The 12,584-nt window shown below is 34.0% G+C and overlaps 1 protein-coding gene across 1 annotated transcript in view; it reads left to right on the top strand.

The window, feature by feature from the left end:
• The window catches only part of LOC128235379 (neural cell adhesion molecule 1-like), an 81,009-nt gene that overhangs the window by 33,008 nt on the left and 35,417 nt on the right, over nt 1-12,584 (top strand). Inside the window, exons 9-16 of the mRNA XM_052950189.1 lie at nt 990-1,152; nt 3,283-3,509; nt 4,068-4,170; nt 5,282-5,446; nt 6,071-6,223; nt 10,247-10,374; nt 11,424-11,634; nt 12,284-12,307. Of these exons, the coding sequence (XP_052806149.1) occupies nt 990-1,152; nt 3,283-3,509; nt 4,068-4,170; nt 5,282-5,446; nt 6,071-6,223; nt 10,247-10,374; nt 11,424-11,634; nt 12,284-12,307 (1,174 nt within the window). The remainder of the gene's footprint in view (nt 1-989; nt 1,153-3,282; nt 3,510-4,067; nt 4,171-5,281; nt 5,447-6,070; nt 6,224-10,246; nt 10,375-11,423; nt 11,635-12,283; nt 12,308-12,584) is intronic.

Raw genomic sequence — 12,584 nt, 5'->3', positions numbered from 1 at the left:
GTTAACTGTGGTTTCAAGCTCAGAGGTTGGTATGATATTCCAACCAGCAGTTTACTGTCGGTTCAAGCTCAGAGGTGTGTATAATATTGCAACTAGCAGTTTACTGTCAGTTCAAGCTCAGAGGTGTGTATAATATTCCAACCAGCAGTTTACTGTCTGTTCAAGCTCAGAGATGTGTATAATATTTCAACCAGCAGTTTACTGTCAGTTCAAGCTCAGAGGTGTGTATAATATTTAAACCAGCAGTTTACTGTAGCTCAGAAGTGTGTATAATATGCAGAAAAAGCCAGTTTTGCCTCTTGGCAGTATTCTTCATCCATTGTAGGCCTGAAATGGCCCTCAACCACTTGCTGCTTTGTTTTTGTACTTATATATGTAATTAAGTGGGTGTGTGAGTCTTTCTGTATAACATAAATCTTCGAGGTTTTACTCCTGAGAAGGTCATAGGGTTATAGATATATTTATTCATTATCATGTTGGAATTCAGTGCCCATATAAATGTTTTGAAAGTCAATTGTGCGTCAACTGTTACATAATCACAAATAATTGCCTGCATAAATTATCATGTTTGTTGATCTATATAATGGTATATGGAAATAATGTTTTATCTGAACAACCTTGGACCAGGCGAAATTGGAGATCAGCGATGTAGTTTAAGGTTTACCATTTGTGGTTGTTTATTCAGCTTTTGTAAATATATTTAAATTACATAATGTTCGTGATGAAAGTTGCTTTATATAGCATTTACTATCAGTTATGTTTACGATGCCAGACATGCTATCCCAAAATGAGAACAAACTTAATTGGGTATTTTATATGATAGATACTAATGTAACACTATTTTCATATCCTTACAACAGTCACATTTTTAAATGAAATGAAACATGTGTTCAATGTCATGTATGATATATGAACACACATAAAGCAGTGTCTTTCTTCTTGGATTTTTCTCTTTCTTTTATGTTTGACCTTCTCCTTTACATTTTCAGACGATCTCTGTGACAGAGGATACCATTAATGACCCGACCAACCCTGGCATCGTGCTCAAGCTCGGCATGAAAAATCTGGCTGCCTTGGATGGTGGAATGTATGAGTGTGAAGCGAAAAATAAGGCTGGTGTTGCTACACGTTCTGTCAAACTGGAGGTTCTATGTATGTATTCTGATCAACTAGGAACTTAACTTAGAAAGCAGAGAGGCCAGTGGTTGAGATTAAAGTTAAAAAAGATAAACGTTGGTGTTGAGATAATCAACAATGTATGTATTTCTTTTGATTGTGGTCAAGGTTAACTCGTGAAGCGTTTAGTCTAGGTATTGATCAATGCTCCAAAATCACCGAATCATACCTTCCGTAATATGTTTATTACTTCTTTGTCTATGCAAAAGTGTGCCAAATATGCTGATAATGGCTTGCTACACTCAGGAGTATGTGTTGTTGACTTCAGTACTGAATCAGGTTTTTAAGCCTACAGATGTAAAAAAAAAACATAACCAAAGTCATTCTATTGTATGTACATAAAAATAATGTAAAAATATATCAGAAAAAGCAAATTTCTTTAACCAGGCTTATTTGGACTAAAATCTAAATTAAAAAGTTGGCCTAGTCAAATTTATCATAATTCATTTCAATGATAAGAATATTAGAATGTCATACTGAGAGTAGTTTATGCGCTATGCTATTTACGAAATATTGAAATATCAAGTCAGGGAATTCAACATTTCATTGATGTAATAAAAACATCAAAAGTCAATTAACACAGACCTTTATTATGGAAAATATCACATGAACCTTCTCCAGGATGTTCAAGTATTTTGTAATAGATGTGTGACAAACACTGTGTATTACAATTTCTACATTTTTAGCTCGACTATTCAAAGAAAAGGTGGGCTATACTACTCGCCCCGGCGTCGGTGTCCGGTTAAAGTTTTAGGGCAAAATGGGATTTTCACTTATAAGTCCAATACCCTACATTCAATTGACTTAATACTTCACACAGTTGTTCAGGGCCATCACATGATGAGGTTAGATAACTCCATATTATTCTTTACACAGATTATGGCCCCTGATTGACTATGAAACTTAAGTTAAAGTTTTAGGGCAAGTTGGAATATTTATCAATAACTTCTATATCCTTTGTTTAATTGACTTAATACTTCACACAGTTGTTCAGGACCATCACACAATGAGGTTACATAACTCCATATTATCCTAAATACAAGTTATGGTCCCTGATTTACTTAGGTTAAAGTTTTAGGGCAGGTTAAAGTTTTAGGGCAAGTTGGGATTTTCAAAACTTTTTTTAAAACTCCAATACTATTCATTCAATTGACTTAATACTTTACACAAATGTTCAGAGCCATCACATAATGAGGTTAGATAACTCCATATTATCTTTCATACAAATTATGGCCCCTGACTGACTTTGGAACTTAGGTTAAAGTTTTAGGGCAGGTTGGGATATTGTTTAATAACTTCTATACCCTTCATTCAATTGACTTAATACTTCACATAATTGTTCAGGACCATCACCCAATGAGGTTACATAACTCCATATCCTTAATACAAGTTACGGCCCCTGATTGACTTAGTTTTAGGCAAGTAAAATTTAAGGGCAAGTTGGGATTTTAATAAAAAAACTTCTATACCATTCATTAAATGCACTTAATAAAATTCAATATTATTTATGAACATCTAACAACAAGAAACATAACTTCATTTTAAGCCTAAATACAAATTATGGCCCTTGATTTTTTTTGATTTTTTTAAATTTCCTTTGAAAGGCATATTTGTATATTCTCAAACACATTTTCATAAAGGGAAATCAAGTTATTTGAATGACTTGCGTCATTGTTGGGGCGGGCTGGTGGGAGGGCAGCATCAAAGTCACCTTATGTATCGAATAATTTTAGTTAGGTTTGACATAAAGAGACCAAACTTGGTTAATTACATCGTTATTGTATTCTAAGTCAAAGCGGCGTAGTCGAGCGCGCTGTCTTACGACGGCTCTTGTTTACTTACTTAGCCGTTTGGTACAGAAATACATTAAAAAGACATATTTCCAACAGAAATCGGTCCGGTTATGTCAAAATCAATACAGAAATCTTGAAATAAGCATCATGATTATACATTGTACATTCTATGTATGGTTAACAAAGAAGAAAATAGTTGTGTGTTGGTTTGTACATTCTATGTATGGTTAACAAAGAAGAAAATAGTTGTGTGTTGGTTTGTTCCAAGAATATAGGACCACAGAAATAATGTAGTGACCATATTTTCTTCCAGTTTCACCAAACTTTGACGGTCAAGAGACGGAATATGACCGCACCTTCTACACGTGGGCGGGGAACCCGAATGGGGACGTTGTATGTGTCTCCAATGCCAACCCTGAGCCCGTGTTCCGCTGGTACCACAATGGCCAGGAAATTAAGCAGGGAACCACAGGTTACGGGCTCTCACAGAAGGCTAGCGATGATGAGAATTACCCATACAGGCACTACAGCACCCTCTCAGTAAGGACGTTATTTTCTTTACATATTTATATTGATAAAGAAAAGTGTGTTTGGTTGCTTAACATTTGTTAGTGTATGAAATGAGTTTATTATTAATAGAGTAGATATATAAGAGTTTATTGATCTCATGGACATCACACTTTGGTTTTTGATCGATGAATTTTTATCAACTTCTAAGGTCTTCTACCTTTGTATGCAAATTGGTCTTTTGCAGTTGATGACGTTGACATTGATTTTGTTGTCAGTAGGTCAACCTTGAACCAAGCATGGAAACATATACTGGAAAAATTATGGATTTTCCCTTGAAGGGACACAGCTGATTCACAGAACTCTAGTACCAAATAAGTTCTATTTTAGAAAAATGTAGGCTGTTTACGTATCATATTCTTTTGGTGTTCATGATGCTTTTACATCAATCAAAAAGAATAGTATATATTGCATGATGAACAGAATTTCTATTCTGTCTGATGCGTGTGTTTTGAAATCATCATGTTTGGATGCCATATCAAAAGTTCTTCATTGACGATGATCATGACCCGTGTCATTGACTTACTTCAGGTAGCGTTTAATGGTGGAAATGACGATGTTTTCGGGTCGTATGTGTGTCAGGCTGCCAACAGGATCAACTCCAACAATCAGACTCTCTCACTTGTAAAAGCCAGTAAGTATTTCTTGTAATTCCCCAGCAAAGCTATCGAGAGATTGAGTTGATGTGGTGGTACAGATTCTTACACAAGAGTTTGCATAATTGCCCTTCAAATGAGAATGAATTATGTGAGATTCAGTATTTCAAAGTATTTGACAAACAAATACTTACATTAGAGATCGCCATAACAACGTATTTGAAGATTTTGTATTGCAGTTGATATACTATTTGGACGGATTTTATATCAATATAAAGACTAGGTAAAACTTATCAGTGTCAACGCCATGACACTAGCGTGCTCATAATCTCTCAATCAATCATGTAAGTACAAGAAAATCAACATGCATTGAATAAGTCATTTTAAAAAGAAACAAAGCTTTGATTTCGTTGACATTTATTGCAAACAATAACAAACATGGGCATTGAATAATCTGAATAATATAGAATGTATAAAACATGGATAAAACGCAATGCATATCGAGGATATAGATTTCTCAGAACAAAAAAGCTTGCTATCAGTATTTTTATTGAGCTGGAGGAATGATCATCAACAGTGTATTTATATTCATTTTCTGGTCTCTCTTGAAAATAGAATTCTTTTGGGAATTGGCAGGGTTGTTTTTATAATTACTATCAACAAACCATTTTGCTTCAACCCTGACTGGTAATTTCATACATATTTTGAGTTTTTGTTTCTCCCTTTCCGATTTTTATTATTAGGGTTTGAAAATCAGACGAAACTATAATTGATGATCAGAAATAAAAAGAGTGGTTACTTTGATCAATCAATGTTTCATAATCAAAACTGAAACTGAAAATATCTACAAGTAGGAGCGGTTGTCAAGTGATATTTATGAATGAAGGAAAATAACCTTCGGGTCAATCAAATAAATCACCTTCGCTTTAAAGATAACACTTATTGATAATCAAATCCATCAAGAGAGTAATTTTTTGGGGGTTAAAATCCAGATGAGAAATGGAAGTTCTTATATAATCTGTTTTTACTTTAATCATTGGATACAATTTTGAAGATCTGACCTGTGATTTTATAAGCATCAATCGATTTTCGACTGTTTGATCATCATTTTATTTCATCCGGAGTACTTATTCTTCCTCCTGTTTTCAGCTGTCCCTCCTAAGCCCAACGTTATAACGAAGGAGCAACTACCAACACAGATGACTTTCTGGCTGATGGAGCCCAGCGTTGACGGGCCCGAGGTCACACACTTTACCGTCACATATAAGATCTCCGGCAGTCCAGAAGAGGCTCAAGTCATCACTATTGAGAAAGGTCAGTCTAGATGACTTTAAACAGCTAAATGTAGGGGAAAATTGGGTAATTGCCATTGCAAAATCTGGAACAGAACAGACTAAGGTCATCACTTTTGAGGAAGATAAGGTAATGAATCATGCACATGTATAAAGTGGTGTCTTTGGTAATTTTGAAATACTTATTGAAAGTTAAAGTGAAAAGTGTGTCGCATACAATATATCTTGAAGTCAAAATGATGCTAATGTCCAGGGACCTGTTTCAATAAAGGTGTAAGTGGATCTTGGTCATAAATTAGAATTATCTTACTGTAACTTTTTTGGTATATTGCTACAAATTTGTTTGAACTAAACTTAAGTTGGTATTTAAATGAATATGAAGGTCACGAAATAAAAAAAATCAAAGTAGTGTTTATAAAGATTTTTTAAGTTATGTATTAGATCTTAATTTACCAGCCCCAGACTTGCCAATGTGGCAAGGGAAAACCCAAAGTTGCAATGATAGAGTGGAAAAGGACCACCTTGCTCAATATCCAGCATCAAGGTCACAAGGGATATACATGTTTGTAGGGCTGTGTCTCAAACAGACGAGGGTTACTTCATAACCTGTCAACTATCTCATAATATCATGATTCTTATTTTTCAGAATTCAGAGATCACATAGATGCGGACAGAAAATACACGATAATAATAGTGAACGACCTATTACCAAGTAGCGAATACACGTTTACATTCTTTGCCAAAAACGCTGTTGGTCCTGGCGCTGGGGAGGAAAAGAGACTGGGCACTCCAGCAATTAGTAAGTGTGGACGATTGTACAACCTCGAGCAAGAGCACTCTTCTCTGTGAACACGGCCCATTTTCAATATATCTCCTATTCTTATATTAAGACACGCCTCAGTGATTCAATTTAGTGTAATAGTTAACAAATTTTTATGGAAACTCCCGGATTTGATGCTTTTATTAGGATCTTGTGACCTAAATATGAAACATATAGTGAAAAAAAGACCCTATTGGCTATAGCTAGGGATTGTAGACACTTTTATGTGATTTGTTACTGAAGAATCTATCATTGGATGTACCTTGTTTTGCCTGGACTGTTGAAGTGTTTTATGATCATGTCTTAACAGCCTCAAATTTTATACATTGTAGTCTTATACGATAGGTTGTTCAACAAATTCTGAAAGCTTAAATTTCACGATACAGATAAAGCCATTCCATATCATTTCTCATTACCAGAAAGTTTCACATTATACAAACTTCTCACAAAAGCTGCCTTGCAATCAATACTTGAGTAGGCAGAGAAGCCAGACATTCAGCATTCATGAACTTCCATTTTTAGCTGTTTTTCAATGTAAATATAAAGCTTGGTTGGTGTCTTCAGTGTCATGGTCAATATCATGCATACGAAAACATTTTAACTTCGCTACAACCCAAAAATTGTTAAATATATAAATATGAAGCATTGTACACATATTCACTGACCATATATTAGTGTTAAGTTACACAGAACTCAGGCTACATATTTGTCCATTATGTAGAGGGAGGCTCCAATATGTGCCATGTTACTTGACTGAGAAAAACATCCTCTGATAAACTACCGTACCTTTGACCAATGACTTTGTGGAGCGGGACTCCCATATGTGTCATGTTATTTGACTGAGACTAACTAATGAGTGTCTGCATCCTTTTTCAAAAACAGTATTCTGTTCTTCTCCATCATTATGGTTTCATTCATTGCATGCCATATGCCATGCATTTGAAAAAAGGTACACATTTGTGTATGCTTTCTAGAACTTCATTTCTTTAATAAGACTTTACTGTAAGTATTGCTATTTATTTTTCATTTTATCAAGCCGAGAATTTTTTTTTTTTTTAATATCAATCGATTTTACTCAGTTTAATTGCATCATAAGACTTTCATTTTTTTTTAGCAAGTTAGAGCATGTATGTAGGGAAGTTAGTGTCCTATTCTATCTTTTATGGAAATCATACACAGATAGCAGTTTTGTGCAGTGACTCGCCAATTATGAACACATCTCACTTTGGCTTAGTGAACATACATATTTTGTTTGTGTGTGATTGTGAAATATAACATGGTATCTTAACGGTGCTTTTTATGAAATGTGTTACATGTACTAAGAATTATTTAGCAATCAATTGAAATGTTTCATTTTCCAATGAAACAAGCTTTGTTTTGATTAAATATATAATAGTTTACGGACTAAATTTGGAGTGTTCATAAATATGTTTTACAAAAAAAAAAAAATCAAAGTCCCTGCTTTTGATTTGCTCTACTGAAAAAGCCACATCCTATAATGAGGATATTTAAAAGATATTTTTGTACCATTCAATGCTTACTCAAGCAGGTAAAAGTATTGAAGATAATTATAAATGTTAAAAAAGCTTGCTTGCTTTTACAGAGATTCAGCTTTTGTCCAACTCCCACGGAGTGTTGCTTTGTTTTTTAGATGTCATGAAACATTATATGTGACTATGGGAGAATTAGTGTTGTAATTATGATAATGAATACCATACTTAAGTAACATTCTATTTTAAGCTTGTGCGTTTTTTGAAGAAAAAGTCGAGGTATTGTTTCAGGCCTGGTGTCGTTATGGTGGTGGCTGCATTGACGGTCAAACAATTTAACATGGGCCATAAAACGTGAATCATTTAAGATATTCAAATGATATTTGGTACGCATATTTTAAAGCAAGGCCTGTAACATGGGATTTCATAAACAAAAACAGACAAGCATTTATGTTCATTCTGTTGCACTCCTGTTTTCAGAATGGTCATAGCCTTATATAGTGCTGTAACAGTTGATGGCAGCATTTTGATATTTGCCATAACTGTTAAGGAAAATATTATGAAACTTGTACACTTGTTTGCTTTGACAGTTGGTAAAACGATCTCTACGAAATTGGACATCCACCTGAAACATTGCTCATCTTTCCTGTATGATAATATTCTTGTAAAAGGCTGACAATTAATCATTAATTAATGTTAATATAGGTAGTGAGTACCATTCATGTTGGTATGTAGTTCAATTTTGCTTGTAAAATTTCACTGTCTTTTGACAGGACTTTGATTTTGCCATTGCTAAGCCTAAGGTTAACCATGTTGATGATCAGCATGTTAAGCACATATCTCCAGCTTATTTCTACAATGTTACATGAACATGTTAACGTCAGATGGATATTTCATACTTAACCATGCCACATCAATAGTTGCAATCTTGCATGAGCTGTATGTTCCTAACGCTGTCTATGCTCATCCATTTTGCCATATGAATGTTTTTGTTGATTTTATAAGTCTTATTGACGGAATCGGCTATTTGCCTTTCGATTCCAACATGGTAGATGCACCCTAATTTGCTGTCATGTAATGTTGTATTTTGTCATTTTGTCACACCGTGTCATGTCACTCACTCCTTTTGTGTTTTATGTTATGTATATTTAAACCAGTTCACTAATATTTGTCACAAATGTAAATATGAAATTTCACTGCAGGAATAAAGGTATATACCTTTTTCAATGTGTATTTTGCATGTTCAGCAGTATTTTGGATGTATGTTGAAGTTGTTTCAGTGTTTTTGGCAAACTTAATGCTCATGTGCAGATATTTATAAGAAAAATATCATTTATGCCGCTTTTAAAGCCTTTCTATCACCTCTCATGATATCAAGTATGGCAAAAATCATTTGTTTTCATTTTTTGTAAGCATGCATTACTTAAATACCTGTTATATTATGTAATGATCTACATTATGATTAGTTGCTATTCAGATATAAAGATTGTAAGATTAAGATGCAAAGGTGCATCCTTCAGGAAAATTGTATCGACTTATTATTTTGGTTTGAATTATAACATAGTCTGACTATAATATCATTGATGCCTACAGCAATGACAGCTTTTATTTAATATAGTTTGCCCTAAGAGTCTAATTTCTACTAGAAGATGAACCAGATTAATGGCTGAAATTGAAGGCTGATGAAGTAATGTGGTTTACTCAAAAAATGCTTTCGGAATACAGGATTTAAGGAACAATATCATTCAAACTTTCCTGTGAATGCTTGTTGTAGCGTGTGTTAGTTTTAGGACTGGCTTTGCTCTATTTAATATTCTATGCCAACCACATAAAACTTGTCTGTTTGTCGCAGCAAATAAACATTTACCGTAATGCAAAATTGGTCCCAACATTTCCTGAAACAGTCGGATAATTTAGAGAGGTAACTTCTTATGAGCTTACGTTTAAAGAAAACACCATAGTTGTCTAAAACTATAAAAAAAAATGTGACTAAAATGGAAAGAGTGGTTGGTCACCAGAGCAAAGCCAGCTGCCTTCTTGTCAGATCATTCTTACTATCAAACATTTTCACCAAATTGTATCAGGAGTAAGAAAATGATTTTAAGATCTCTTAATGCATCAGTTTAAAGGAGCAATAGAGGGTTTGGTTCATAGGGAATTAATAGTTTCCATCCTTTGGCACTGAAAAAGTAGTTGCATCCAAAATACATTAATCAATTAATCCCAATTATCTGTAAAAACATATGGTTGTTATGGCTAATAAATATTATTAGAGAACTTAGCATTAATAGTCATCTAAAGATAAAAATGAAGGATTCTTGATGATCACAATAATATTGTTTCAAAGATATATTATTTTTACCTGTATTGATGATAAAATTCCAGATGGTGTATTCAGACTACTTGGTGCATTCAGAAATCTTAAGATGTTACCCCACCACATTATAAGTCCTATATTATCTCCATGGAATGGGCCAATTTTCACACATGCTTTTATATATGTTTATTAAAGAGGAGCCAGCGATGGTTAACATCATGAGTCCGAGCAATAGTCAGTACCCGACAAGAATCCGCGTTACCTGGGACGAGCCAAATAACGGAGGATCAGAGATACTCTCCTACAAGGTCTCCTACCAACAGGTTCTCACCATTTTTTGCTCATCTGCTGTTTGTTTATCGTAAAAAAAGATCAAAGTATTTTGACAGTATTGGTTTCGTTGTCATCTACACTTTTAGTACTCATTTGTAGAGAACTCAGGTTGCTTTGAATGAGTTTTCTCTTTTCTTCAGCTCTCAACCTAAAACTTACTAATTTCAGAGCTGTGTCTCTTTTAAAATTCAGAAGTTGTAGGTTTATGTCTAGTGCAGGCGATTACTTCAGTATTGTTACCCAATTATGATGAAACTTGGTAACAGTGTTAATTGGCATTATGTCTTAATAAGCTTCAATTGTGGGGTTAATCACCCCAGTAACTTCAGAGTTATGCCCCTTTACGTAAGCAGTTCTCATTGTGATACAAAGATTTACTCCTTATATTACATTAATACAAGGGGGTTGAATATGACAAAAACACAAAACCAGTGATATATTCTATTCCAAGAAATTCTAGTTTTAGTTATCAGTTCAACAATTCCATCATTGTTCTTCTTTTGATTTCAGTCAAATTATGTCTTTTTAGGAGCATTATGTTGCTTTCTTCATCTTTTTATAACTTGATTTTACAATTCATCTTATCTCAACATAATTTTATGAAGAAGCACTGCTGTGTTTTATCAAAAAGATTAGGTGATCACATGAAACATAGTAACTTATACGTATATAAGGCTTCAAACCTTGTTGATATATGACCACAGACGAGAGTTGCCACCAGAGTTCTTGATGTTTCAACAATGAGGATTCAATATCATTTTTCAATTTCACAGTTAACTAACCATTGATTTTTTTCTTCGTTTTCTGTTGCTGTTAGTTTCTGAATTTCATGGCCATGCTTCTTGTGATCAAATGTATTATCCAATTAATTAAACTCTATGGCTATTGAACTTTGAATAATCAATATCTGTTTATAATCTAACTGATGCTTTGTTGTGTTGAGATTATCAACTGAAAACTGACATTAACTTGCGTGCAATGCTGTTGTTATTTTTTGCTCCTTTCATCAAATGAGTATTTCAAATCCATATTCTTTCAGGTTGAAGTTCGACTCTCGAATCAGACTCTTCCAACACCAGGATACCAGTTACAACGGCCAATCACAAATCCCATCACTAAGGATGCTATCAAGGACAAATTCTACGACATCCAGGATCTAGTACCAGGTAGCTTCTATCAGGTCAAGGTCAGCGCTACGAATAACAAAGGAGAGGGAGTAGCGGGAACAAAGATTATTCTCACCAAACAAGGTATGTTTAATGTTACAAACAAGATGAAGGTCAGGGTTGATTTACAAACAGGAATTAGGGTAGCGATAATTTTACCAACGGGATCTAGGTTAGGATAAATAATACAAATGGGATTACAGATAGGAAAATGTTACAACTGTATTAAATGTGGGATAAATTTTACAAATGAGGTCAATGCTAGGATCAATTTTTGTAACGGGATTAAGGGTTGGACTATTAATACAAAGGGGATCTGTAATATAGTAGCTTGCAGGATTGATAGAAATTGGATATGTATTCCTAGCAAATTAGTGTATAGTGAAATATAAAAAGTTTGCAAAATGTATAAGTCAAGGATGTGTTAGAAGCTCATTTATAACAAAATTTGTGAAAACAAGCTTTAAGATATGAAATATAGAATTGAAAATATATTATAAGATTCTTTGGTATATAAATGAAGAGGTATATTGACCTTTCTTGATGTCAATTGTTCGAACTTTGTAAGTGGATGAAAACGCAGACATTGTTTGGAACCATTCACTTGTTGGCTGTTTTGGCAAAAAATGACAAATATGAAACATACTATTTAAATGTTGTAATATGCATTATTTTTTTATTGTTGTCTAAAAAGAGACAATTATTTATGTTTGTATGGTTACCGTGGTTTCAGCGGAGGTTTATGGGGCCAGTACTGGTAAGGGTTACAGCATTCTTCTTATGACCAGTTATTCAAATCCTTTACATAGGACCTCAAAGGCTTGCATGTACATGGACAGTTTAGGGCATAACATTATCATTAACATTAAAAAACTCATCATTTGATCATTCAGATTTTGAGTAAGACTATGATCATTTGCGAAGCTTGTTAATTGGCAATAATCAGTATTAAAATTCCTGACCTTTAGACACATCCATGTCCTTGCAATGCCGGCAATTATGTGTACAGGATTTGTGATTTGTCTTGCCGTATT

Source organism: Mya arenaria, chromosome 5, assembly GCF_026914265.1.
Source record: "Mya arenaria isolate MELC-2E11 chromosome 5, ASM2691426v1".
In the NCBI taxonomy this organism is placed as follows: Eukaryota; Metazoa; Mollusca; class Bivalvia; order Myida; family Myidae; genus Mya; species Mya arenaria.
The sequence above is the reverse complement of the archived record's forward strand: the minus strand, read 5'-3'. Positions and strand labels throughout refer to the sequence as shown.